The sequence below is a fragment of the Cebidichthys violaceus genome, unplaced genomic scaffold (assembly GCF_023349555.1).
Source record: "Cebidichthys violaceus isolate CVI_PGR_0920_01 unplaced genomic scaffold, fCebVio1.0.p SCAF_20, whole genome shotgun sequence".
In the NCBI taxonomy this organism is placed as follows: Eukaryota; Metazoa; Chordata; class Actinopteri; order Perciformes; family Stichaeidae; genus Cebidichthys; species Cebidichthys violaceus.
In genome coordinates this window covers 11,444,456-11,468,839 of record NW_027176373.1, presented here as the reverse complement: position 1 = coordinate 11,468,839, position 24,384 = coordinate 11,444,456, and the positions used below count along the sequence as shown (strand labels likewise).

General features: G+C 38.7%; 1 protein-coding gene across 1 annotated transcript; it reads right to left on the bottom strand.

Annotated features, from left to right (window-relative positions):
- Positions 1 to 370: 370 nt before the first annotated feature.
- ar (androgen receptor) lies at positions 371 to 24,384 on the bottom strand. Its single transcript, XM_068716379.1, has 8 exons — positions 23,121 to 24,384; positions 16,940 to 17,091; positions 16,658 to 16,774; positions 11,354 to 11,632; positions 9,431 to 9,575; positions 5,344 to 5,474; positions 5,060 to 5,211; positions 371 to 4,718 (listed from the first exon to the last, which is right to left on the bottom strand). Exons 1-8 carry the CDS (start codon positions 24,185 to 24,187, stop codon positions 4,560 to 4,562), a joined length of 2,202 nt encoding a protein of 733 aa, XP_068572480.1. The 5' UTR covers positions 24,188 to 24,384; the 3' UTR covers positions 371 to 4,559.

Here is a 24,384-nt window from a genome sequence, read left to right as displayed (position 1 = left end):
CCAAGCTGAACTAAACATTTAGTGCCAACATATTTTTCTTTGGTAAGGCATTCATACTGGATGAATATTTGTTATACTTTTTAGTTAACAGCATCATGCTTACCAGATAACTACGGCACATTTTTTAAGATTTTACTGTTTGTCATTGTCTTTTCCTTTCTTGTCCGGCATTCAAGCAGTGTACGCAGTTTAGAATCCATACAATTAAAATGAAGTAAGCCTCTGTATGTCTCAAATCTGAGTTGTTCCAAGCATCTCTTTGGGTTTTTTTCCCCAATCAAAGATGACGTAACCGTTTGGACTTGGAGATAAAATGATGACATGCCATCGGTACTACTTTACAGTGTCTTGTACAATTATTTCAAACAAAGAAATTCAGAATTGTTTTAATTGCCTTTGAAAGATGATGCAGCTTTACACATTTTGAAAAACACACATATCCAAGTCACAAAAGGTAAAAATCATACAAGAGATGACTTTAAAAGTATAGTGTTGGGACACCAAAACCGACATTAAACAAATCAATATATACAGTTACTGTAGCATGTACAAAGAATCAGGTGAATATGCAGTACACTGGGCACATCAGCTTTTGTCAATTGACATAATACAAACACTGTAGTCTACTGTGATTAAATCATATTAGTATTAAAAAAATGACAGAGCAACGAGGTGGCTCATTTAGGTGCATGACTCACCGGCACTAGAAGTGCCTTGAAATTCCCCACAGGTAATGCATAATAAAGTTAAAACAGCATTAATAAAAATCACAACATTCTTTAGAACCAGCATTAATTTAAAGGATAAAGAGTTTCTGCAACAACAGTCTTACAATATAGTGCATACAGGAAATGTGAGGTTTGATAAATATCCATTTCTGAATTTTTGGGAATTTGATCAAAACTGAAGCATTATGTGCTTACTTAAAATTACAGGTACTGCAAATCATTTAACTGTTTTATATATAATTTTGGTTCTTATTATCTATTAATTAAGCTTCAGTGTAGTTTCAACTTCACACTGAACTGCCTCTCTCTCAAATGACAGCAGACACATTTATTCAAGTGTCAGGGCTATAATTAGCCGCTGTGGTGGGGTCAAGTGAACTTGTCTATAGCTACTGGATTCCATTTTCTCCCCCATTCCTGTTCGCATAGCAAAGATTGTATAAAAAGACAAGACGAAGACATTCATTTCTGCAGATGAAGTAAAGTACCCTGAAGCGCTTGACTGAAGTTTATGAATGAATCAGTTACAAAACACTGAAAATGACTGTTAACGTATCACTTTGCACTGTACAACAAAATGGCATCATGCCTTCTGAAAGATGTCCGATGCATTGAACAATGCTGACGCCATCAGTCAGTATGCAAAAAGCCAGGTATTTGGAGTGATCCATGGATGTCCATGCATTGCTTTGTGTAAAGTGAAACCCGATGCCTACATTTAAACAATCACATGACGCATGCATCTACAAGCTTGTGAAATAAATGTGTAACTGTTAAAAAGTGTTGGATTTACAGAGTTATGAAACATTCTTGCAGAATGTACCACAGAAGTGAATTTGAAGTTTTGTTTGTGTTGGATTGTGAGTACCCTACACTTCTAGTTCATCGACCGAAAGACACTATTTCAGTGTAATGTACGCTCCGCATCAAGTAGACTAACATCATTGCACAAAGTTCCTTGTATTTCACCACCTTGGTTTGTGTTTCTTAAATAACATACAAAAACCGATAACTGTATTTGACTACATGAATGAATACTTTTCAACAGTTTGACTCAAGTGCCTTTGATCAGTTATATTCAAGGCATTCTTCAGATTTTTTTTCCTTGGTTTTCATCTCTGAGGTTTGGCAGGACAAGTCAAGGACTTTCACATTCTACATCTGAAAGCCCTTCCAGTTACAAGTTGGCTGTAAGTTTATATTTGTTGTCCTGTTGGAACATTACCGGCCTAATCTGAGATCGCTGGCTATTTGAATCATCCAAGTTCTCATCCAGTGTTTGCCTGTATTTGGTGCCATGCTTGTGTCCCTACAAGTCTACCAGTTCCTGCTGCAAAGTGCCACACACAGCACGACGCTGTCAACACCATGACACTGTCAACACCATGCTGTCTATCAGGGATGTTCTACTCTGCTGTAGTACACAGCGCTGAGTGCAGACAGCTTAGTTTTAGTTGTATCGATGAATCTTTTGCTTCACGTATTTGCTCTGCCTTTATATGTTTTACAGTAAATGCAAAAATAATCTGAAGTGGGGGTTTGATACTCTCTAAATATCTATACAGACATAGTTTGGCATGCAGAAAAAAAGATATCTTTGGCAACTTCTTCAAAGTTCAAAGTTCAAATATTCAGTTATCAATAGTTTTGTAGCTGTGCAGTGGAGAAATAAAGTACCGAAACTTCTTAAACTAACAGTCCAATTTTCTACAATTTCACTAATGCCAAGTACCTGCTTTGACAAGTTTACCTACAAAATATTTTTAAGTTAATGCTTTAAAATTTGTAACATAAAGAAAACAGCTTTACACATTTGCTGCCAATGTGATGTGAAAAGGTTTGAAGTGCCGAACGATAGTAAGCATGCAGTGTGCTGCAGATGTCTGAATTGTGCTGCATTGACTCAATCAAACGGACCGTTTACAGTTTAACATTAAATAACAGGTTGTTTCTCCCATGACCGTCACATGGCTGAAATGTTACGTTATGCTGTGTTTTGTAAGAATTGTACAGATCATGCATGATCACGTATGATATTTGATTTTAGAAGTAGACAAGAGCAAATAGTGATGACCACTTTTTTATATGGATTCCCAAATCAGCGTTGATGGTATGTGTAGTTAATTGACCCTTCGCTAAGTCTTTTACTGAGAAAGCAGAGCTGTGCTGGCAGTGCCTACACGTACCAGGATGCATTGCAAGTGAGCTTCTGATGCCCAGGATCAGAAGCATTTCTTCGAACGTATACTGAAATAAGGCTGAAATAAATACGGCCCTAATAGTCAATACACTGTAAAAAGTATCCTCATCCATAACATCCTCTGTACTCTTATTTTTGGATGCCATGTTCGCTGTTGCAATACAAGCGAAGAGAACAAGTAAGTTGTGTGTCGTATTTATTGGTTAACTGTATTTACACAGTGAAACTTACAACAGATTTAGGAAGTTCTGTTTTTTAGCAGCATCTAGAGCACACCCCATGGCAGTGGCCACCCAGAGGTAGAGACTACAAATCCATGCTCAAATAGCCAGTATTTCTTCCATGCTTCCAACTACGTCACTGCCACTGTCAAATGACAGCACTGGATGCAGGCAGATTTTGCAGCTGTGAACTGAGCTTTCTCTGTCAATAACAAGGCACCCACCGAGGAATTTTATTGCCTCAATCAATTACATTTATAATCATCCATGATTTAGGGTTGATAATCTTCCTTAAGCAACACAATGTGCCGTTTTGGTTGTATGGGTGCTGCCAGACACAACGGCTGACCCACAGCCTGACATTACCCGTCATCTTGTTCACAGTGCTTCCCAAAGACAAAGTAAATAAGTCTTTGACTGTATTGTGAATTTAAGCTTCAATAAAAGTGATTTTAAGTAAATGCTGGATGAACACAGTCTTGCATACATATTTTTTACAGTCAGATAAAAACAAATCTACTGCAGCTGCCTTCAATTGCGGTCAGAACTACTTCAGCTAAATATTCAGTGCAACAACTTAGTTGTTGAGAAACGTGAGCCCAAGAGGTAGTAACAATGATGTTATTTATCATTTCATAGTTGGACTCTACTTGGCTTGATTTAGTTTCAAATTAAGACAGCATATGTCCAGACAGTAGACTTCATCCTTAATGACCGACCTGCAGCCCCAAAACTACTGGACACTCACACAGCAGGACAATCTAGTATTGTAGGTTCACTGTAAACATCAAGTTTGTCTTTTACAGTTGGAATACATTTTTTTATTTTAAGGCACTTAAGCACTTAAATGCCTCACAAGTTGTATTAATTACTCTAAATATCACAAGCAGGAACTTAGCCTCTGAAGGCAGCACTTAGAAAAAACTGATTTTGGGAAGTTGATGGGAAACAAGTATTTGTTTATTTCTGTGATCCAATTCTCTTCTGCTCTTTGGGCCGTATCTTGTTTTTCAGTATTTATGAATACCTTGTCATGTGTATGTATAATGAAGGTCACATGCAAAACTTCCAAAAATGTTTTTGACCCCGTTACTTTTTGGTTGCTGTAATCTGATTTACAGACTTACTGTGTATGTAAAGTAGAATCTCTGAAAACACAAACTGTCCACTCAGAAAGAACAGAGCTGTCAACAGGTGATGCCTTGCAGTGCCTCAGATAAAAGCTTTAACAGTTTTGAACAAACAATCTCAATTATGGCTAAAAGGAACACAAAAAAAAACACTTAACAAAATAATGATTTCAGGACAGGGCTAAGAGCTATTAGACTGAAGATGTAGGTAAACAGTACCTTTGTTAAAGTTTACGGAGGCAGCAAAGATGAGTCACTTTTTGATCAATTAAAAATCCCTCTACTCGTGAAACAAGATCGGTTTAGCCAAACCTGCCAGCATCTTTGGTACATATACTGAGATTATTTCTCCAATCATCTCTGGGAAGCTGACCTTTGTGTGGAGCGACTGAGCCTGGACAAAAAGGTCAAATGTAAACTGGTGGAGCTTCTTTACCGTCTGAAACAGAAGGAACACAAATAAATCATTTGGCTAAAATTGACTACAAACAGGGTTTTGACAATGACTCAGAAGACATGTCTCATGAAAATAATAACATAATAAAAAATCATATCAAACTCCTCTGTTAAACTTTTTTTCTTAAAAAATATTCTGCTTGCACCGGCTTAAATGCTGCATTTTCCATGAGCTATTAAAAAACACAGCATCCCATGTGATTTAATTGCATGCAAAGCCAAGAAATGTTTTAAGCAAAGTATAATTAGTCTTGCTTTAGACTGTTCTCCTAGCTTGTCTATGATGCGCCCACAATTGAAGCCATTTGAAGCAGTGTATCTCACCATCTGGAGAGAGTCCAAGAGTCGGGTGAGCTGGTAGAACCGCTGAGGACAATTGGTCGCCATTCGATAGTTAATGAGGCGATCGAGTTCGTTGATGTAGGTGAGACGCAATTCATCGAAGTACTTCTGACTCTTCAGACCCTCAACTGGAACTGGTGAAAACAGAAAAAAACAGCTTTAACTACATGCTCAGCAGTTGTCTCTCTCCTGCATGTCCACTTATGGGATCAAGTTAAGCAGTTTGTTTTGACATTTTGATGCTCAGCACACCGGACAATACTTACGAATGCTGAAGAGGAGCAAGGCCTTCATGCAGAGGAACTCTTCCTGAGAGATCTGCAGCAGCAAGAACTCCTGTGAAAGATGTCTCATCCGTATGCAGTGCTCATACATTGAGGAAATCTGCATCCGATGTCTGCAGATTTAAAAAAGGTCAGGATCAGAAATGTGAAATAAAAGGACATTTTCAAATCCGAGTGAAGGATCAACTTGCTTTACACCTTGGACATTTATTCGGTAATAAATAACTACTGAATAGAAAAGAATGTCAGAGGTTAGATCCATATCTACCAATGCTGTAATGGGGTCATTGGCACTGAATTATCTTCAAAACAATATAGATTTCTGCTGTGTGATCTTTAACATTTGGAGCAAGATGTTTGAAACACACAACTCCGTTAGACTAGAATCTCTTCCTTTATAAATGGCAATACAGTTCAGTAAAATGTCCTAATCATTTATAGTGGAATATTAAAAGCGGCGATTGGATATTTCATGTTCATCACGCACAAATAATCTTCAGTTATTTAAACGAGCCTGGGACAAGAAGAGTGGGAGAACAGGCATCGTGATCAAAGTTTGCCATCTCTATTCAGTGTGATAAAACAATTCTGCCTTTATTATCACTGAGGAAAGAGACAGTTTGTAACATTTTTCTATGCTGTGATGATAGAAATGCAATAGAGCTACATAGACCTGAATGTTCCCCATCTCTCTGGAAATGAATGAAAAGTTTCAGATATGCCTACGTATACATGCATAACAGATCATACACAGATCACGTACAATCCAATAGGTGCACATTTTTGATTAATTAATTTAAACCAGCTTTGTGAAGACAATGATGGAGATGGTTTGTTAATGGGGATGATGTTATTGCTGCACTGACGCCCATCCCCAAACAATTCTTTTAAAATGCTATGTAGCCGACAATATGTGACTTTCAAACTTCCTCATCAATCTGATGGCTGAACTTTCTAGCTTGAAAAAGTCATTGTAGAAACAGTTGATACGTGGTTTGAAACGGCTAACACAGCAGAACATATACTTAACCCCCAGTCAGATCTGACGGACACACATAAAACAACCAAACTGTATGCAAAATGTAAGCTTAGTTAACTGGTTAGTTGGGTAATTGACTTTCTTGCCGCTAGTTAGATTAGAAGATACCACTCTCATCTCTCGCTGGTTAATATACCGCTATGGTCAGTGGCTGGTTAGCTTAGCTCAGCTTGTTAGCTTAGCTTCACATAAAGACTGGAAACAGGCAGAAACAGCAAGCCTAACTCTGACCAGAGTTGACAACATCTGCAAACTAGCACCTCTAAAGCTCACTGATTATAACACAAGACAGGTTATTTCTTATTTTTTTGTTATTACTATTTTGGGCCAGGAGCAGCGTTAGTCTCTAGACCTTATGCTAAGCTAAGCAGTACGCTATCAAGCTTCTCATGTAGCCCTTGGCAAGAAAACAAATAATTTCCAAAAATATCAAACTATTTCTTTAAGCCAGTTATACCAACAGCTAAACATGTCTGTATGACAACCTGCTTCTGTATACAAACCTACACAACCATCTGTGTCAACTGTCTTATGAGATAATGTATCACAGCAGATATCCGTTCTTTCATGTGAATATAATTTTATAAAAAAATAAAGTAAACTAGAGAACTGTATGCCTGATGTGATGGTGGGATTTTTGGTGAGGTATATAAAAGTAGTACACCTGCACTTTAAAAAAAAAAAAAAAAAAGCCCAACAATCTCCTCCATCTCAGTCCTTAATTCAGTCTCCAATTACAATGACTGTGCCGGGGTTTTTACCCCTCTTAAGGAGGAAAGACTTGGCCCGGGAGGAGACGGTAAGCAGCTAATTTAAAAGATCACAAGGAGCACTTAACATTTTATGCTAAATTTCTTTCAAGTAGATATTATCCACCTTTCTGACTTACATGGCCTCCACCAGCCTTAATTCAATCCTCAAAATCTGAACTACTGAACTACCACCCCTCAAAAAAACAGCTGAATAAATTATCTTCTACCATGCTAAGGAACTTTGGTCTTCTTTAGTTTAGATGGATTTTGACTCGCGTAAAATGTTATGGAAAATGAGAGGAAAACGACTACATTCTACCTCTAACAATAACTTGAAACTTTAATCTGTTTGGGATTCCCTTGTGTTTTCCTCCTCCTCTAAGCCTAGTGTTCATATTCTATTTATATTCTGTATATTCTGTCTGTAAAAGGAAAAACACCTGCTGTCAAATCACTGAACTGGGTGTGACAAAAAATTGTGACGCAAGGAGAGTTTGAGTACAAAGCAGTTCTCTGCTCCGTCTCAGTCGGTGTGCATTTTTAGATTTACATAATAATTAACATAATCTGTTAGGATACTCAGTGAGGTGACATTCAGCAAACACAACAACTGCAAGCGGCTTCATGGAGAGCTGTGTACATTATAGCTTTATTATCTCCACCAAGAGGTTTCTTGTTCAGTTTGTTTGTTTGTCAGCAGGATTACAGAAAAACTACTGGCCCCAATTGTCATGAACCTTGGTGGAAGGATGAAGCAAGGGCCGAAAAATAACCCATTACACTTATGAAGAGGATCCGAATCACAGGTGGTTTTTTCACCTATGGAAACAACGGCCTTGGCGGAGGTCTGCTCTCTCTGAGTGCCCTTTTACACTGCCCCTTGTTACATTGTCAAGGGGCAATGCGGTTTTGTCTATTGGCTAAATATTGCAATTATTGTTTTAATGGAAACCGAAACAAAAAATATAAAAATTGTTAGCTCAACTGATTTCACACATCAACTTTAGCTTACTCATCACAAAGAGTATTATTCGGTCTGCTGGGGAGGAAGCTTTTAAAATGGCAAAGATAGCCATGATTTTGTCATAGTGTTGTTGTCATAGTTATCTCTGGTTCGGAGTCTACATCAGTATATTTTGCAGAAAGCCTGATTTATAAACTGGTAGTGGGTAGGAGTTTAAAAGATGTGTCCATTTACTGGGCAGAAAGGGTTTAATGGGAGACACTATTTACTACCTGCACAATGTGCAAACATAAACAAAAAAATAATATAAGAGCACAGCTTTAAAGTTTACTGATTGCTAAATCTGTGCACGCTTCAGGATGATGTATTGAATGTTGATGCTACCTGCCAGATTTATCCTGCCAGTTCAAGATCGAGCCAGATACTTTACAGTTACTCCTTTTATTAATATTCATAAATATAAATTCCGATTGAGGTTTTCTCCCAAGCAAATTTCCCACAGGTACTAAAACCTATTGTTACTGTAGTTTTGCATAAAAACCGAATATAGCAAATGACAGGTGGTATATGCTGTAGGTTTACATAAAAAAAAAAAGATACATTTTCTCTAAATATGACAGACAGTATTTATCAGCAACAAACCTCTGAATTGCATGCATTTGTTTGGTTACTGTAGATGAACAACAACACTGCACATAAAGTAGACGTAAATAATTAATGCATGCGAGTATAGCTTAAATAGTGCTGCTGTTACAAACTACCCAATTATAATGTGTAAAAAACCCGGCATACTATGTATCATCAGTTTACACAACACACAAAATACTTGATCTTTTAAAGAAATAATTATTGATTTAAAGATCAACTTACATTTTCTACTCCCACAGATCTATGGCAGTAAACATTTGATGGGACTAAATAAGACCATTAATATTCCTCACTAACACTCACACAGACCAAACCACTGTTGTCTGTCATGAGTAATATTCAGAGCTGAATCAGCTTCACCAGGGCTGTGAGAGTTCCTCCCTTTAATCTCACATTGACAAAAGAACACATACGGCGGGAATTGGATGAACATGATCCAAAAAAGCCAGCCAAAAATGTTAGAGATGTCTTTGTGTTTTGAGAAATGGAGAGAGAACGAGATGAAGACAGAGAGAAACTGACACGTCTGTATTATGTACGACAGCGCCAACTCACTCACTGGGGGCTGATCTCTATATAAAATGAGGAGCACAGCATGTTGGTCACCCACTGATGAACTCATTTTAGAGAACACAGTTGAATTCAAGACTTCAGAGTTGTACATACTCATTGAACACAAGATCCGGGGCGAAGTAAAGCATCCTGCCGTTGACGTTCTTGTAAGACCTCCATCCCAGGGCAAACACCATCACCCCCATCCATGAATGTTGAATGACAGTCATTTGGTCGTCCATATGGAGGTTTCTGAAACCTAAGGACAAAGATTCAGCATCATAAAATACAACATTATTTGACATATGGCATATGGCATTTAATTGATCTGCCTCCTACTTTATCTCTCTGGCAGACAGTTCTATAGATTTGTTTCTATAGATGCAGATAATGAGAGCAATCAAAGAAAGTAATAGACATGAATAAATTAGGAAAGGCTACAAAATAATATCCAAGTGAGCACTGTTTGATCAACAGCCAGGAAATGGAAGCTGCATCATATAACCCATGCACGGCCAAGACAAAAACATTGTAAACGGTGTGCAAAGCTGGTGGATAGCTACTCCCGAAGACTTTAAGCTGTCATTGCAGCAAAAGGTGTCTCTACCAAGTACCAATATGAAAGCATTGAATACGGATGCAAGTTTTAAATATTCTTTAAAAAAGGTCTAAAAGATTTTTTCTTTTTCTTTTTTATAATTCTGGCTTTCAAAAATTATTGTTAGAGCATATGGAATTTGCAAAAAATAATACTGAATAATGTGGTAATATCATTTAATCAAAAAAAAACCAATAACTTTCAAACAGATTTATTACTCTTGTAAACCACTGTAAGCCTACATAACACTCACCACATATTTATAACCACACAGGATGGTTGTCCCAGTATTAACCTATAAACATTATAAATAGCTCTAACGTTGTTCACTGCAGTCTGTTTGGCCTCTAATCACATACTTTGCTATGTTCTGTCTTGTTCTGTCATGTTGACTTGTCTAAATCGCTCCATCAGTGTTTTGAGTGTTTGCTCTTTAACAGAAAGGTAAAAAATAAAACTTTAAACAGGTCAACCAGGATTAAACTATTATAGGATTAGTTATAGGATCTAAGTCTCAGAGAGAAACTAAATTTAACCAAAACTAAATCATAGTCAACAAGTAAGAAACCTTGGTGTCGTCTTTGACTCCGACTTAAATGTTAAGGCTTACTCACCAAATCAGCTTTGTATCATCCGAAAACAGCTTAAGTGTGGGCACTTCTCCCACTGAGAGAAAAAGACAGACTAAAGCATGTGTAATACTCAACTTTTAGCTGTTCCAAATTGCGGGACAAAAACTTTTGTAGAGGCAGCTTACAGTTTTTATGCGATGATAATGGTCCACCAAAGGATCTGAGAGCAGTGTTGATATCTTAAATATAAACTTAAAACTAACAGCTTTAGTCTGGCATTTGATTGGAAATTGTATTATTTACAGTTCATTTAATTACTTATTTTATTGAATTCATCCGATTTTACACACATTTTTTTTCAATTCAACAAAACAGTATTTGTTTTAATTTTTGAAACTGCTTTTTTTGCCACAACTTGTTTTTGTTCCATTTTAACCTATTAGTTTTCCATTTCACTTTTATCCTTTCCATTTCTCGTGTGAAGTTAGATAAAAGAGCAGCACCTGAAAAATGGCTCATATGAGATGGAACCATATTTGTTTATCATCAGAATCTAAAGCTGCTATAATCAGGATATTTACATTAACAACAGATCAAATAACAACTTCCGTGTGTGAAAGGGGTCACTCGTAGTGACAAACCCACAGAGAATTATCCCCCGAATTTGCAAATCCCCTCAGCTCTATCACAACATTGTTGTTTTGATTCACTCTCACTGCTTTGATCAAGGCGGTTTTCAGACGGCATCATAAACCTGCCCAGCACCAAATGGCAGACAGACACAGTTAGCGACTAGCTGGTGAACACAGCAAAGCATTTAGCTGCCAAAAAGCCACACTGCTTCAAAGACCTCAAATAGTGTCCTACCTGGCAATCCTTTTGCCCATTTGACCACTTTGACCAGTTGTCTCTCTCCCAGCTCGTTGAGGCTGGTGAGCAGCGTGACAGCTGAGTCTGGTTGGCCATAGTCGTGCCCTGCGTTCACCACCTCGGGTTCAATGGACTCCAGGATGTTGAGGAAGACCATTTGGGAGTTGAAGTTCAGGCCTGATTTAGGAGAGAAATTCTGGATGACTTCTGAAGTGTCCTTCAGAGGATGTTCCTCCTCAGGGTTTTTCTGTTGTCCAATCTTCTTCAGTTTACGGGCTACAAACAAAAGCAAGAAATTAAGAATCCGTTCATTTATTATTTTGTTTCTGCTATTTTATAACCCAACCAAATAACAAGCAAGCCTGGTCATTAATCTCCAATCCACCAGAGCTGCATGCGTTTTGCAAATGATCCTAAATTACTACATCTGAATGACTTTGACTGACGAATCCAGTTGTCCTCTAAAATAGGGGTTCTCAAAGTTTTGAAGACGGAGTGCCAATATAGAGAGCCAGCATATGATTGAGGACTGCACAGGGAGTCGTAGGACTTGTGATTGGTCTCAAAATGGTGTTGAACATTAAATTCCTTGAGCGCCAAATTCACCCATTTGCAGATAAGATCACTTTATCTGTCCCCCGAGGTCAGACGAGTTGATCTATTATTCCTGAAAAACAATTTTCTCGTCAACCACACAGCTTCTATATCCTTTTTCTCTTACTTCCACGCTAAACTGCAGAGTTGTCCACTGAAATCATTAACTGTCTTTACCAGCACTAGCATTGTTGACGAAACATAATTCCCATGACACCTGCAAAGTGCCACTATAGTTGCCCTGCAACCAGTAGCTTTCTCCAGGTTGTCATCCCTAACCTGATAGACGTTTGTTACGAGGTCGCAGTTTTATGCATTAGTCGAGTAGTGTATTAAGTGTAGGCTCTTGAAAGTGGAGTGACTGTAAATAATTAAAATATAATGCATGCATTTCATGTCACATTCAAAGGCCGCACAAAATGTTTCTGTGAAGTTGAAGTTGAATGTTGTTGGACTCATATTCCATTTGAAAGAAAACTCTCTGAACAGATGAGCCTCATCTGGTGGAAAGCCTTGTGGTCATCTTGTATGAGAGCTCACTGGTGATTTTGATGTATAAATTATGCCCCCCCCCCCCCCCCCCCTTTATATAATTGTTTCTTCCAAGAAGGTTTTGCAGAGCGTTGAAAGTATATCACTGAACTATACCACTCATTAAATCATGCATGTTTGCATTACACATATGTTTCCTTACACACTGCAAAGCATACAGGGCTTAAGAGACAACAAAAAGTAAAAAAATAACAAGTACCATATGTTTGAAAAAAACAACTTGCTCATCTTGAGCAATGAAAAGGCTGCAATTTCTTTCCCCACAAATGCTGAATGTCCCGAGGCAGCTGCTCCATATGACAACCTGCACTTAGAAACTAAATAGGAACCAGGTCTTTGATTTGGTGGAGTAGATTGCCATGTACAGAAAGTAGTGATACAGCCAAAATGGAATGATTATATTCTGCTGAACAGCTGCCAAATACATGTGGTTCTTTAACAGTCATGGTTTAAGACGACCACCATTCACTGCACTCAATAACTGACTGATTTATTTCCACAAGTTAAAGAACTGTGGGCAGCTTCACCTCAGCCTGTTATTTCAGGACGACAGGCTGAGCTGGAGTGACTGACAGGTAAATATATATATAGTGACTATGTGCTGAGGAATGATTGCATTAAGGAACAGACATGTCTGTTAACTTATGTTTAACTTTTGTTACGACGTTGTTAAGACGGATACGCTCTTTAAAATAAGTGTCATCTAATTCATTTGACAATTAATCTGCTTTAGCTTTAAGAGGTAAAAAAAAACAAAAAACTCATGGAATCAACATATTAGGCAAAATTATTTCTTTAATCAAATATCAATGTTGACTGACAGTTAAAATGTCATTAATCGTAATGCAATTGCCTCTTGCAGCTTCTGTGTAGAAAACGTCTCATTAAAACTGCATCCTGGCTTTCCAGTTCTGTTGGATAAATATTGAATTGCCAGTTATAGACTCGACTTAAGTCTCTCTCAAGAGCAGCAGGGTTGAAAGACAATTGTAGATTATATAAGAAGGATAATTGGCAAGTCTCACATTTCTATGTCTGATCTGATAACAAACATCTCAAGTAAAAATGGTTAATTAAAAATTCCTTCCCAGGATTCTCAGTTGTGACACAGGCAGGCATCTGATCTTTGCAGAGTACAGTGTAAATAAGGTGGGTTGAGCTAACCTTAAGATCCCCGCGCTTGAGTTGAAGCCAATATAAATAGGCGATTGACATCCAAAACGATGGATTCAAGCACAGTCTTTGTTAGACAGACAGAGCAATTAATTAGTCAAGCTGTTGTTAACTACGTTGATTGACCAGCATACTGAGCTGCGGAATCGGTATCATCGACTGTTTCCAGCTGAAACTGACCTCCAGTGAATAAGCTGCAGACGCATCCATTACAAGCCTATTTTCACTCAACTCAAATTGCACATGTAAAATTTATTGGACATTTTCTCCTCAATATACTCACATTTTGTGGACCACTTCCCTCTGTGTCATTACCCGTCTCATACCCATTATAATCACCATCTTTATCCTGACTGCCATTTTAGGTTGCCAGGCGCGACTTGATTGCACAAAAAACTCGAAGGTCACTTTAGCACGTTTTCCTCCTCTTGAAATGCTTTTTTGTAATGTGTTCCTTTGCAGATCCCACTTTACTCTCACTTTGGTGTCCAGGTTGTAGATGTCATTACATCATTAGCTCACCGATGTCAGTTGTGTTTCTGGAAGTGTTTGAGGGAGTAATGTGTCAGAGAGTCGGACTCAAAAAGAGAGAGAGAGATGTGAGGGAGCTCTGATAAAAAATCTTCCACAAAGACTCCTGTCACTTTCTTCTTCCTATTGTTGTGGATATATTATTGTTTCATTAGTTTCTAATAACACAAATCGGGACTGGAAATGAAAAGAAAACTGTTAATTATCACTTCAAACTAAATATCAAAGGTCAGAAAAGTTAGTTGGATTCACAAATTGTAGTTTCTCTAAAAAAAGCAAAAAACACTTGTTACTTAACGCAGGTGACATATTTATGAAAAGCCAGGGTCATTATTTCTAAATTATGGTGATACTTTGTTCAACCCAACACCAAACATAACCAATAACTAGTACCAAATAGTTGATATTGTATTTTTAAGCCCTGAATTATTGTTATTACATCAAAACTACTGTATTTGTTTATACGTGAGAAATTGTGCTATTTAAAATTTGTTATTACATTACACCCCTTAAATGTTTGCTTCCCCAAAGCAGCATAAAGTGAGAGTTCAGTGATTCACAGGGACCTTAGAATTCAGTCACTGCTACTTTGCATTTAGAGCTGGTAGAAGTTTTCACAAATGACTAACTGGGAGAAGACCTTGGAACAGACGAGGACACGCTGCAGGTTTGAGACCTCCATACCGGTTTAGAATCACTTGGGATCCCCCAGATGTTTTCTAGGAAAAAGGACATTTCTGCTGCTATGTTGAGATGGATAAATTAACTTCAAGTTAAAAGCTATATACTAATGCCCAAATAACAATCCGGAACATGCTTATTAAAAAACAGTCAAGTCCACATAAATCTATCCTCTGGACCTGACCTGAAGAGCTTCAGTGTGGTTGTTCATTCACCATTTGATGAAAGTAAATTACCATTACTGAAATGCTAAATATTATTTTAATGAGTAATACATTTAAACTGACAATGCACATCAGTGCACTGCATTTTTTCCCACTGAGAAGTTGGAGGAGAATGGCAGCTCGTGGAAATCATTAACTAACTCTCACTTGCTGGTGGTGAAACGGAAGTGGCTTTGGATGCATGTCAAGCACAATTTGGGTTAGAGACACAAATTATTCTGAGATTCAGGGCTTGAGGTCATAAACTGTAAAAGGTTTTAGTATAACAACATCTGTGAGCTCTATTTGCATTTCAACACAAGAAGCCTTAGTTCAGATGTGCAGCAAGCTTTCTTCAGGTCGCTGCAGAAAGATACAGCCGTCCTGGTTCAGTGACTGCAGCCTCCCTGCGCAACTTCCATTTGTGGATGTAATTAGCATTCCAGGAATAATATGGAATTCAAATTATAAAAATGAAACCGTCAAGCATTTATAATAACTAGGCTTTTCAATATTGACCAGATGCCAAACTCAACAAACGCAAGATTCAAAGGTTTCTTTTGCTTCTCTTTAGACCTTCCAAACTACGAGGAGAGAAACAGAATATGATATGATCTAATGATACAAAGTTTCAAGTTTAATTGCTACATTAAAATCCAGTGAGTCAAACCAGGAACCATCCTGCTATTTTTTTTTTTTTTTTATATATATATATATATATATATAGTATTTTGAGTAAAAAAAAAAAACTGGGATAATAAGTATAATTTTTCTGCTTCCACTTCTAAAAATGATTGTCATACATTTTCCTGTGAAATACAGCGAGTGAATTACATGTCCAGGATGAGAACGTCTGTGAAAGGAGGCTCTTTAAAGCCACAACTAGAAAAGGTGTGCCTTTTTACTTACAATCGCAGCATTAGATCACATCTTCCCTCCATGGGTTTGTCAGTGACTGGTGGCAAAATTACCAGCATGTCTGCTGCTTTAATTCACATGTCTCATGTCAGCTTTGTGCTTCGAGTACAATTTTCACCATTAACAGAATGAGAAAATGAAAGAGAGTGAAAATTGAACACAAGACTAAAATTAGTCCACTACATGTCAATCTTTACAGCCTAATATGACGAACAGATGTGGGTGACAGTAAGGAGAAGTAAATGGAATAGGTCTAAATTGCATGGCAGCTCAGTCAGGGGCTTGATTATCAGTAACATCCCCTATTGTGATGATGCTGCAATTGAAGAAAGCCAGCTAGGATGTGCAGTGCAGAGAGAATAAAGTACTTGGTCCTGGGAAACCACTTTTAGGACTTCACTTTCTCTGTAGTGTGCTTTGTTCATACAGTGTGTAGTGCACAGTGTATATTGTAGTCCATGCTGCACAGATGTGCGTATTTTATGGTATATTTCTACGGCACAAATCCTTTGTCTGAAGGGAAATCCAACAGATGGTAATACTAACAAAATAGTTGTTTAGCAACGCTATAATAAACTGCAGAAAAAACATAAAATAAACAACAATTGTTTCTTCTAAAAGCAGATTTTAGTATCTTAATTCATCCTACCTCCGAGTGTCATTCCAGCTTCAAAACACTTCTTCAGCCGACAAGATGGACAGTTCTTCCTTCTTAGCTTATCGATAGTGCAGTCGTTTTTGCTGGCGCACAAGTATTTCTGTTTGCCTAAGCGGACAGAGAAACCAGAGGTTACTTGTAGATAAACAATCTGTTGAATTGTTGAAAATATAAGAAACACTGGATGTACAGAATCTGTGTTTTAACTAAAATGAAAGGCAATGGGTTTAGCTGGTGACTACTGGCATCAAAGCCCCCCCCCTTGAGTTTTACCTTCCGCAGCCCTTTTGAAGAAAACCTTGCAGCTGCCACAGGTGAGCGCACCGTAATGGCAGCCAGATGCCTCGTCTGAACAAATCAGGCACATCCTCTGTGGTGGAAAGAAGAACTCCATAGGGAACATGTGCTCTCTGCCAGTCTCGAACCTGCAGTAAAACATATGAAACAGGACTATGATAGATGAACAGGACACGCATAAAAACCCAGTTATGACCAACACTTGATTGTTGGTATTAAATCAAATATAATATCACATTTATTTTTACTAGAAATCAATGTTGATGTTCTGCAGCTTGGAGTTGATACATCCAAGGGTCACTGCACTGAATATTATTATCCATTGTTTCTGTATTTCACCTGTTTTTTTTTATTATCTTGTGAAACTAATAGCCCATTTTAAAACCTTGAGAGCACACACCACAGTATATACATAGTTTTTTACTGGTTTAACACTGTCCAAACTGTAACCAAAGAGAATTTACTATTCACTCCCCAGCAGAGCCCTGCTACGACCTCTCAGTGAACAATTTAAGGAGGACAGAGAGTGTGATGACAGAAAGTGTGGGAGGGGGGGGGCGATGGGCGCCCAGCTTCAGCCTTGAACACGGAGAGATTGGAAAAGGTTCAGACATAACGTTGCCTCAGTGACGTGCAACTTAAGATATCAAGGTTTGCCGTAAAAAAGACAAGGATGAAGCTCAACTGTGTCGTGGGAGAGTTTAGGTGACAAGAGGAAGAAAATGATTCAAGTGTGGGGACACTGATGTTGAAAAAGGAAAATGAATTAGGCTGTACTTCTAGTATTCAAGTTAAAAATAAAACTTTTTTTTATTCACTTGTTTGGCAGCCTTAAAATCTTCAGACAGGGAGTTCAGAGATGAGGGGCTCTGACTGCATAAACAGCCAGCAAAGCCCTGCTGAGGACCAGATGATGCTACATGAGCAACTTACGTGATTGATGGTCACATAAATATCAACACGAGTTTAAAAGACCTGACTTTATTGCACAGATTTGCTTTAGCTTGCTTGATTTTATTATGTATAATTTGCTAGACTAACATGCCTCCATGAAAATGTCAAAGTTCAAGTAAGTGTGAGTCTGGAAACTGCGTGGAGTGTTGTTGCTTCAGCTAAATAAGTAGAAACATCTGTTTTCACTCATGACATGCTAACAGCATGCAGTTCCACCTCCGTCACAAGAAATAAATGTCATCACGGACTAGCTATCTTCACTGAATTCCTTCACTGTACATTTCTGTTCATGGGTTGTGGCGGGATTTTCTCACACTACACTCTGGACATAATTCACTTCACTCCACACACAGATGTTACATGGTTCACTTCTCACTTTGCTCTCTACAAAAAAACCTAAGTCTTAAAATCTGGTTGATTAAAGATAAATTCATCACTTCTGTCTGTTTGAAAATTATAATCAAAAGTACAGCACATGCCAGCAAAGCAATCCTATTAAAAAGTCTTTGTTAGAACAATTCTCGGAAATGACATCGCCACCTAAGACTGGAATCCCTTATGTGGTCTACAGATGGACCAGTGTGGCCCCTCTGTCGGCCAGAGTCCCAAAATTCAACCAAAGCTGCAACTACATGATTGCCGTGCCATACGCCCTCAGCCAGCTGAGCCAGTTCACTGCCTCACGAGGCCAAAACACAGTGGTGGAACAACTATCCAGATCCTTGACTTAAGTTAAAGCAGCAGTACCACACTGTGAAAATACTCCACTACGACTGAAAGGCCTGTTCTCAAAGTTTTCCTTAAGTACAAGCATGTAAGTATTATCAGCAAAATGTACTTAGAGTATCCCACTGTGCAGTTAACTGTTCCCCATCAGTGTTCAACTATTATATGTTTCTGGCTTAATATTACTGGAGTAATGTGTATGTTGCATTTTACTGCTCTAAATGTTTATGATTGGGTAGTTTAATCTAAAGCAGTGCATCATATTCGAAAAACGTCGCTCTGCTGTGACGCATCTCTAAAAAGTCAGAAAAACACCTTTGTGACTATCATTTTCCAGCTAATTGAAAAGGGTTTTACATAGTTTATTTATCTTAAGAGGTAGAATAATTTTGTAATCCATCAAGGAACACTTGATCCTTCAGGAGAAAATAAAGAAAAAGAAAAAAAAAGTCAAAATCCAAATCACTAAATTTGGAGAAACATGGTTTTCACTGGAAAAGAGGGGTATGAATTACTGAAAAGTGACTAAAGTTATCAGATCAATGTGCATCAAAAAGTACAACATTGCCAGTGAGATTAAGTGTTGTACAAGTATAAAGCTGCATAAGATGGAAAAACTGAAGTAGAGAACTATTACTACTTAGTTACATTCCACCACTGCCAAAATGTGTAATACCCATTGATGTTTTTATCAGAGGGCACATTCTACTATAGTGAATTATACTGAGGATTTTCCACATTTACACTGGTTAAAACGGAAACACATTTATCTCAAGCATAGATATATTTTTCTTCCAATGACACAGAGGCACAAATTTCGTCACTTGTTTCCATTTTGCTCAGTCTGCTCCCGTCTCCAGCCACGTCTCACTTCACTGCATTACTTTGAACTCTGAATGTCACCGGACTAACCTTCCTCATTCCTTAAATACGCCCCACAGTATTTATACCACGACCATCTCCACCTGCTCAGGGTCGTACGTGGCAAGCAGAAACAAGATGCAAAGCAACAGGTGAGTCATGGCAGAGGAGAGAATTTTTTGCAATTTGGTGACAGCGGCAAATCATCACAGCAATAGCCAAATAAAGTGTGTGTGTGTGTGTGTGTGTGTGTGTGTGTGTGTGTGTGTGTGTGTGTGTGTGGGGGGGGGGGGGGGGGGGGGGGGGTATCATCTATGATATTAGATGAGGATCACTGTTGCAGTTTAGTCATCTAAACGGGCCACTAACCGATTTCAAAATGGAGCTGCCTTTAATCAATTAAAAGATTGTCTAAATGGGAAAGAAATTGGGAACACAAACCCAAACAGCTGTATGATTTGGAGGGATCTTTCTTAATAACTCTGCAGAGTAAAACTCAGATCTGGAGCAGGATAAGATCAAAGACCTGCTCTGGGTTATATTCAGCAACATTAACATAATTCAGAAAACCTGCCGAAGAACTTGGGGTGATAAACAAGAGGATATCGCAGTGCTCTAATGTCTTTATGCTTTTGCACTTGGTGATATCCTGCTAACCTATAAGTCTAAACTGAATACCATATAAACCCTGTGAACTCACACTGAGGTCTGGCTCGGCACCTCAGCCACAGATGAAACGTCTCTCTATTTTCCAGTGTTTCCTGTCTCCGCCTACAGTCCAAAGATTTAAATAAAGGAAAATACCATAAAAATAAAACCAGCATGTACCTTTTGCTATTAGGCAAAGTATGTTTGGGGCTCTATGTCATCTTGATTCGAAGCAGATGAAGTCGGAGCACAGCGCAGTAGGTCTCCACGTAAATTCTCGTGTTTGGGAGCAGCTCCTTGTTTGGGATACTGCAACTGGTTTCGCATTTAAGAACACCACTGATCAAAAGTATTATGATTGGTAAACAGATGAGAATGAGAAAATGGAAAACTTTAGGAGGCCCATTATTCCAGGAATTGACCTCAGACCTGGACAAGGGGACGGCTTTTGAGAAAATATCCTATAGCCTAATAAATGAGTTTGAGAAATACAATAATAAGACGGGAATGTTTCTGCAGTTTCCCTTACTACAAGGGAACCAGTGAACACACCTTTCTGGCAATAGGTTCAATGATTTAGTTTAGTGCCGGGCTCATAAAGCACACGGGGCGTGTTTATATTGATAGTTGACCGATACATCATGTTGCCATGTGTATTTGTAAACACACAGAGATTTTCTCTGTGGTGTATACAGCTCTTATTGAGACTGCCATGCCTGCAGGAGGGTGGATGTGGCGAGGGCGCAGCAGAAGGAAACATTGTATGGAGAATAAAAAACGTCAGAAATTTACCAAAAGTTTGCATTACATAATGCTTTAATTTCACATTTAAACATAACATTTAAGAAATATGTAAAACAAAAAAGTCATTGTCTTAATGTAAGTTTCATGGTGAGATCTATTAGTTAACTTTTTTACCCTACTCACCTGTAGTGTCTTCCGAATTGTAGTGCATTTCGCAATACACACTTTTAAAAGCTGTTTTCTCAAAACAAGTTTTTCCTCATAGTCTGAGCCATGAATCTACTGTTATTCACCAAAAGCTCCTTCCTATCTATATTTTGAAGATCTTTACTGAGGCTTTTGTTTATAAATCATTCATAGCCAGATTTATAGAACATTTTGTTCCTAAAAACATGGCCACAATGTATTTCTTTAATGTCTCTCATGTTTCTCAAAATGAAGTGATAAAAAGAGAACAAAATAATTTTATTTTCAAAAGATTTTTTAACCTGGCTTTATTAAATGATCAGATTTCTGTTTTGGAAATGTATGTAATGCACTTATTTGCATATTCCAACATATTCTAAGATATTTTGTAGTGTCTCCCTTTAATGCTGTAATTTTGATTTACCTTAGTTTATTGGCTATTTTGTTTTTGTCTATTTGCTTTTATTTATAAGTCAATTCTCTTATTTGATTTCAGTATTATAGTCTTTATTATGTCAGCTGTTCAGGATTTTGTTGTTTGGTTTTCTATGATCTGGTTTTAAGAATCTGAAATTCAATAAGTCATAAAAAATAACACCACCTAGACTGCTTCATCTATATTCCTTGTTCATACATTTCTAATTTAGTAACACACACAGTAATGCACCGAGCTGATTGCTGTCAGTGTTCTCAATCAATCATCAGCCCATTTAGAGAAAACGTACGATGACGTCAGCTGCAGCCGTATGGTAGCTAGTGACTGTCAGTTAACATGCCCACTCTGTGTGCTTTGTCATCCTGGAGGCCACACTCTCATTTAGTAGACCATGCAAATATAACCGTCGACCCCCAACACAAAAAAAAAAACTGACAGCTTTGGAAACATTTGTAAAAATAATGACAAGCATCTGAAATTGTCAGAACTATAAACGTTTCCCTCCACTTAGAAACAAATTGAAGTCAAACATTACTTTGCTGTAATTCCATCCTGTCTCACCTATTTATGACATTAATCCAACAAATTCAGTGCTGATATTTTCTCACAAGAAAACTAGATTTGTGATTGTAAGCAAAGCCGCTTTTCAGTGATACATATTGTTTTCACTGGGTGCATTCAGAAATACTTTCTTCATTCGTTTTTCACGTGGATGTTATGAACTTTATGGATTTGATTCTTAACAAATCTTACAGATATTATTACTTTATCTGCATATTTATCTTTTTGTTTTGTTACTTTACAGTGTGGACATTAAACAAATATCTTTATAATGACTTTACAATGGGAGATTACTCAAATTAAAAGGAAAGTGGAAAACATATTTTAACAAGAGCTGCTTCCACTCACCTGTAATCTAAAAGGAACTTTGTTTTAAAAGTTCGTCAGTGATATTTTAAATAACAACAATTCTGCTCAGGGTTGCACATGAATATGTCATGGATGTGAACCAGACAAACGTATTCCTACGTCTGTTTCAAAATGCAGTGCAACCTCAGTTGAGTTTTAGTTTGCAAAGCATTTATTACAAGTAGCCTGATAATGTCATAAAGTACTCTTTTGTACGCGTTTTGTCTAAGCAGTAGAAAACGTGTTCAGTATGTGTTTCTGACAAAAAAATAAGTTTATAATAAACATATTCCTTTCAATTTCAAAGAAACATTACGACTTTAAACAGCTGTCTGCGAGAAATAAATACAAACGCTGAGTGAGAATAAATCCATCTATATCTATTATGAAGCTGGCGTTATATAATGATGAAGTGTTGTTTGCCCTTACCGCAGAGTAAAAACATGTAATCTATGTGGGAGCTTATCCACCGATGACAGCTTCCTTAACACTCGTGCCATTAAGGTCAGTCTGTGGTCACATTGGACACCTGCAGCATTAAACTTGAATCAGAGTGAACATTTCGCCGCAATATCTTCTAGAAGTCAGCGCAAACTCACCCCTTCTCTGCTCCCTAAACATTTCAGCTTCGTCATTACATGACACAAGACACATATTATTATTATTATCGTCAGTATTATTATTTTAGCTTACCTGGTGTCATTGTAGGCGACATCCAGCCACTCGCCGACTTCAGTCTTCACGTAGTTGGAGTTGGGATAAGGCGGCCTCAGCATCCCGCCGGGGTACCACTGCTCGGGACGCACGACGCTCCTCTCATATGGATTACATATGAACGCGGTGGTGGTCTCCGTGCTGTGCGCATTCATGCACTGCCTCGAGCCCCAGCACTGAGAGTTGTACTTCTCATTAGGGTTGTAATTACTGCCCCACGATGCCCCGGCAGACTCGCCGTCCTCGCACTTCACTTTGACGCTGTATTGTTCTGGCTGATAACCGCTGAACTTGTTCTCCATGGCGTCTCCGAAGTCCGTTGCCTCATCGGGGGGCTGGTAGACCCGGCACGGTCGCTCCGCGGCATTCTGGCCGTAGTGTGCCAATAAGATACCTGACGCTGGTGGCGCATAGGGGCAAGAGGCAGCGCGCGCTGTGTCCAGATGCTCTATCTCTGAAGTTATGTCATCGGTCTCGCACAGTGCGAAGTTTTGCTCATGCACAGATGTCCGATCCGGGGCGAGGTGTTGGAGACGCGTGGCCCCCTCGGAACTTCTGAACATCTCCACCAGTTGCCTCTGGCCGTGCAGGGGCCGGTCGTCTCGTTCGGGGCACTTGTACTCGGTGACTGCGCCGTGAGCTCCGGGACGGTTCAGAGGCATGTACAAATACTCCCCGCGCATTTGGTCATTGGCGGCGGAGCACGGTGGGAGAGCTGAGTCCACGTCGCTCGTGTCATTGGACTCCATGGCCAGTCCCAGCGACACGGACACAGCTTTGCAGAGCTCCCTGGCTGTTTCCGAGATTGTGGCGCAGGCAGAAACAGAGCGACTGTCGCCCACACGGCAGTCAGCGTTAAACAACTCCTCCTGAGGAGCGGCAGCTGTCTGACAGCAGGTTCTTTCCATGTCACGGGCTAGCGGATCAAAGTGTCTGGTGCCAAAAATGTTTGCGTCTGCATTGTTGCGCTCTTTCAGCCTGCCGACGCCGTTTCCCGTTGAGGTTTTGGTAACATACACCCGACTTTCGTCAGTTTTTAGCGCCATGCTGGGAGCGCTCGCGGCGTCGCCCCTTTTTATTTTCTCCCCTCCTAACCAAATGTTGCTCTGAGATAACTGTCTGTTAGTTTGGCTCAATTCCCAAAAAGTGTTTACTCGGCCAAGAGATCGAAGTTTGTATTACAAATGTCTCTGCTGCAACTCTCAAGCAGAGCCTGTTGGTAGAGGTCCTGAGCTACAGGAGT

Bases quoted from the DNA above. Each gene is read 5' to 3' on its own strand.
- ar (XM_068716379.1), bottom strand. From the start codon at position 24,187: ATGGCGCTAAAAACTGACGAAAGTCGGGTGTATGTTACCAAAACCTCA. The intron at 11,633-16,657 runs GTAGGATGAATT...TTTTGTTTGTAG, and splicing joins AGCTGGAATGACACTCGGAG to CCCGTAAACTGAAGAAGATT. The intron at 9,576-11,353 runs GTAGGACACTAT...CTTTGTCCTTAG, and splicing joins ATGGGCAAAAGGATTGCCAG to GTTTCAGAAACCTCCATATG.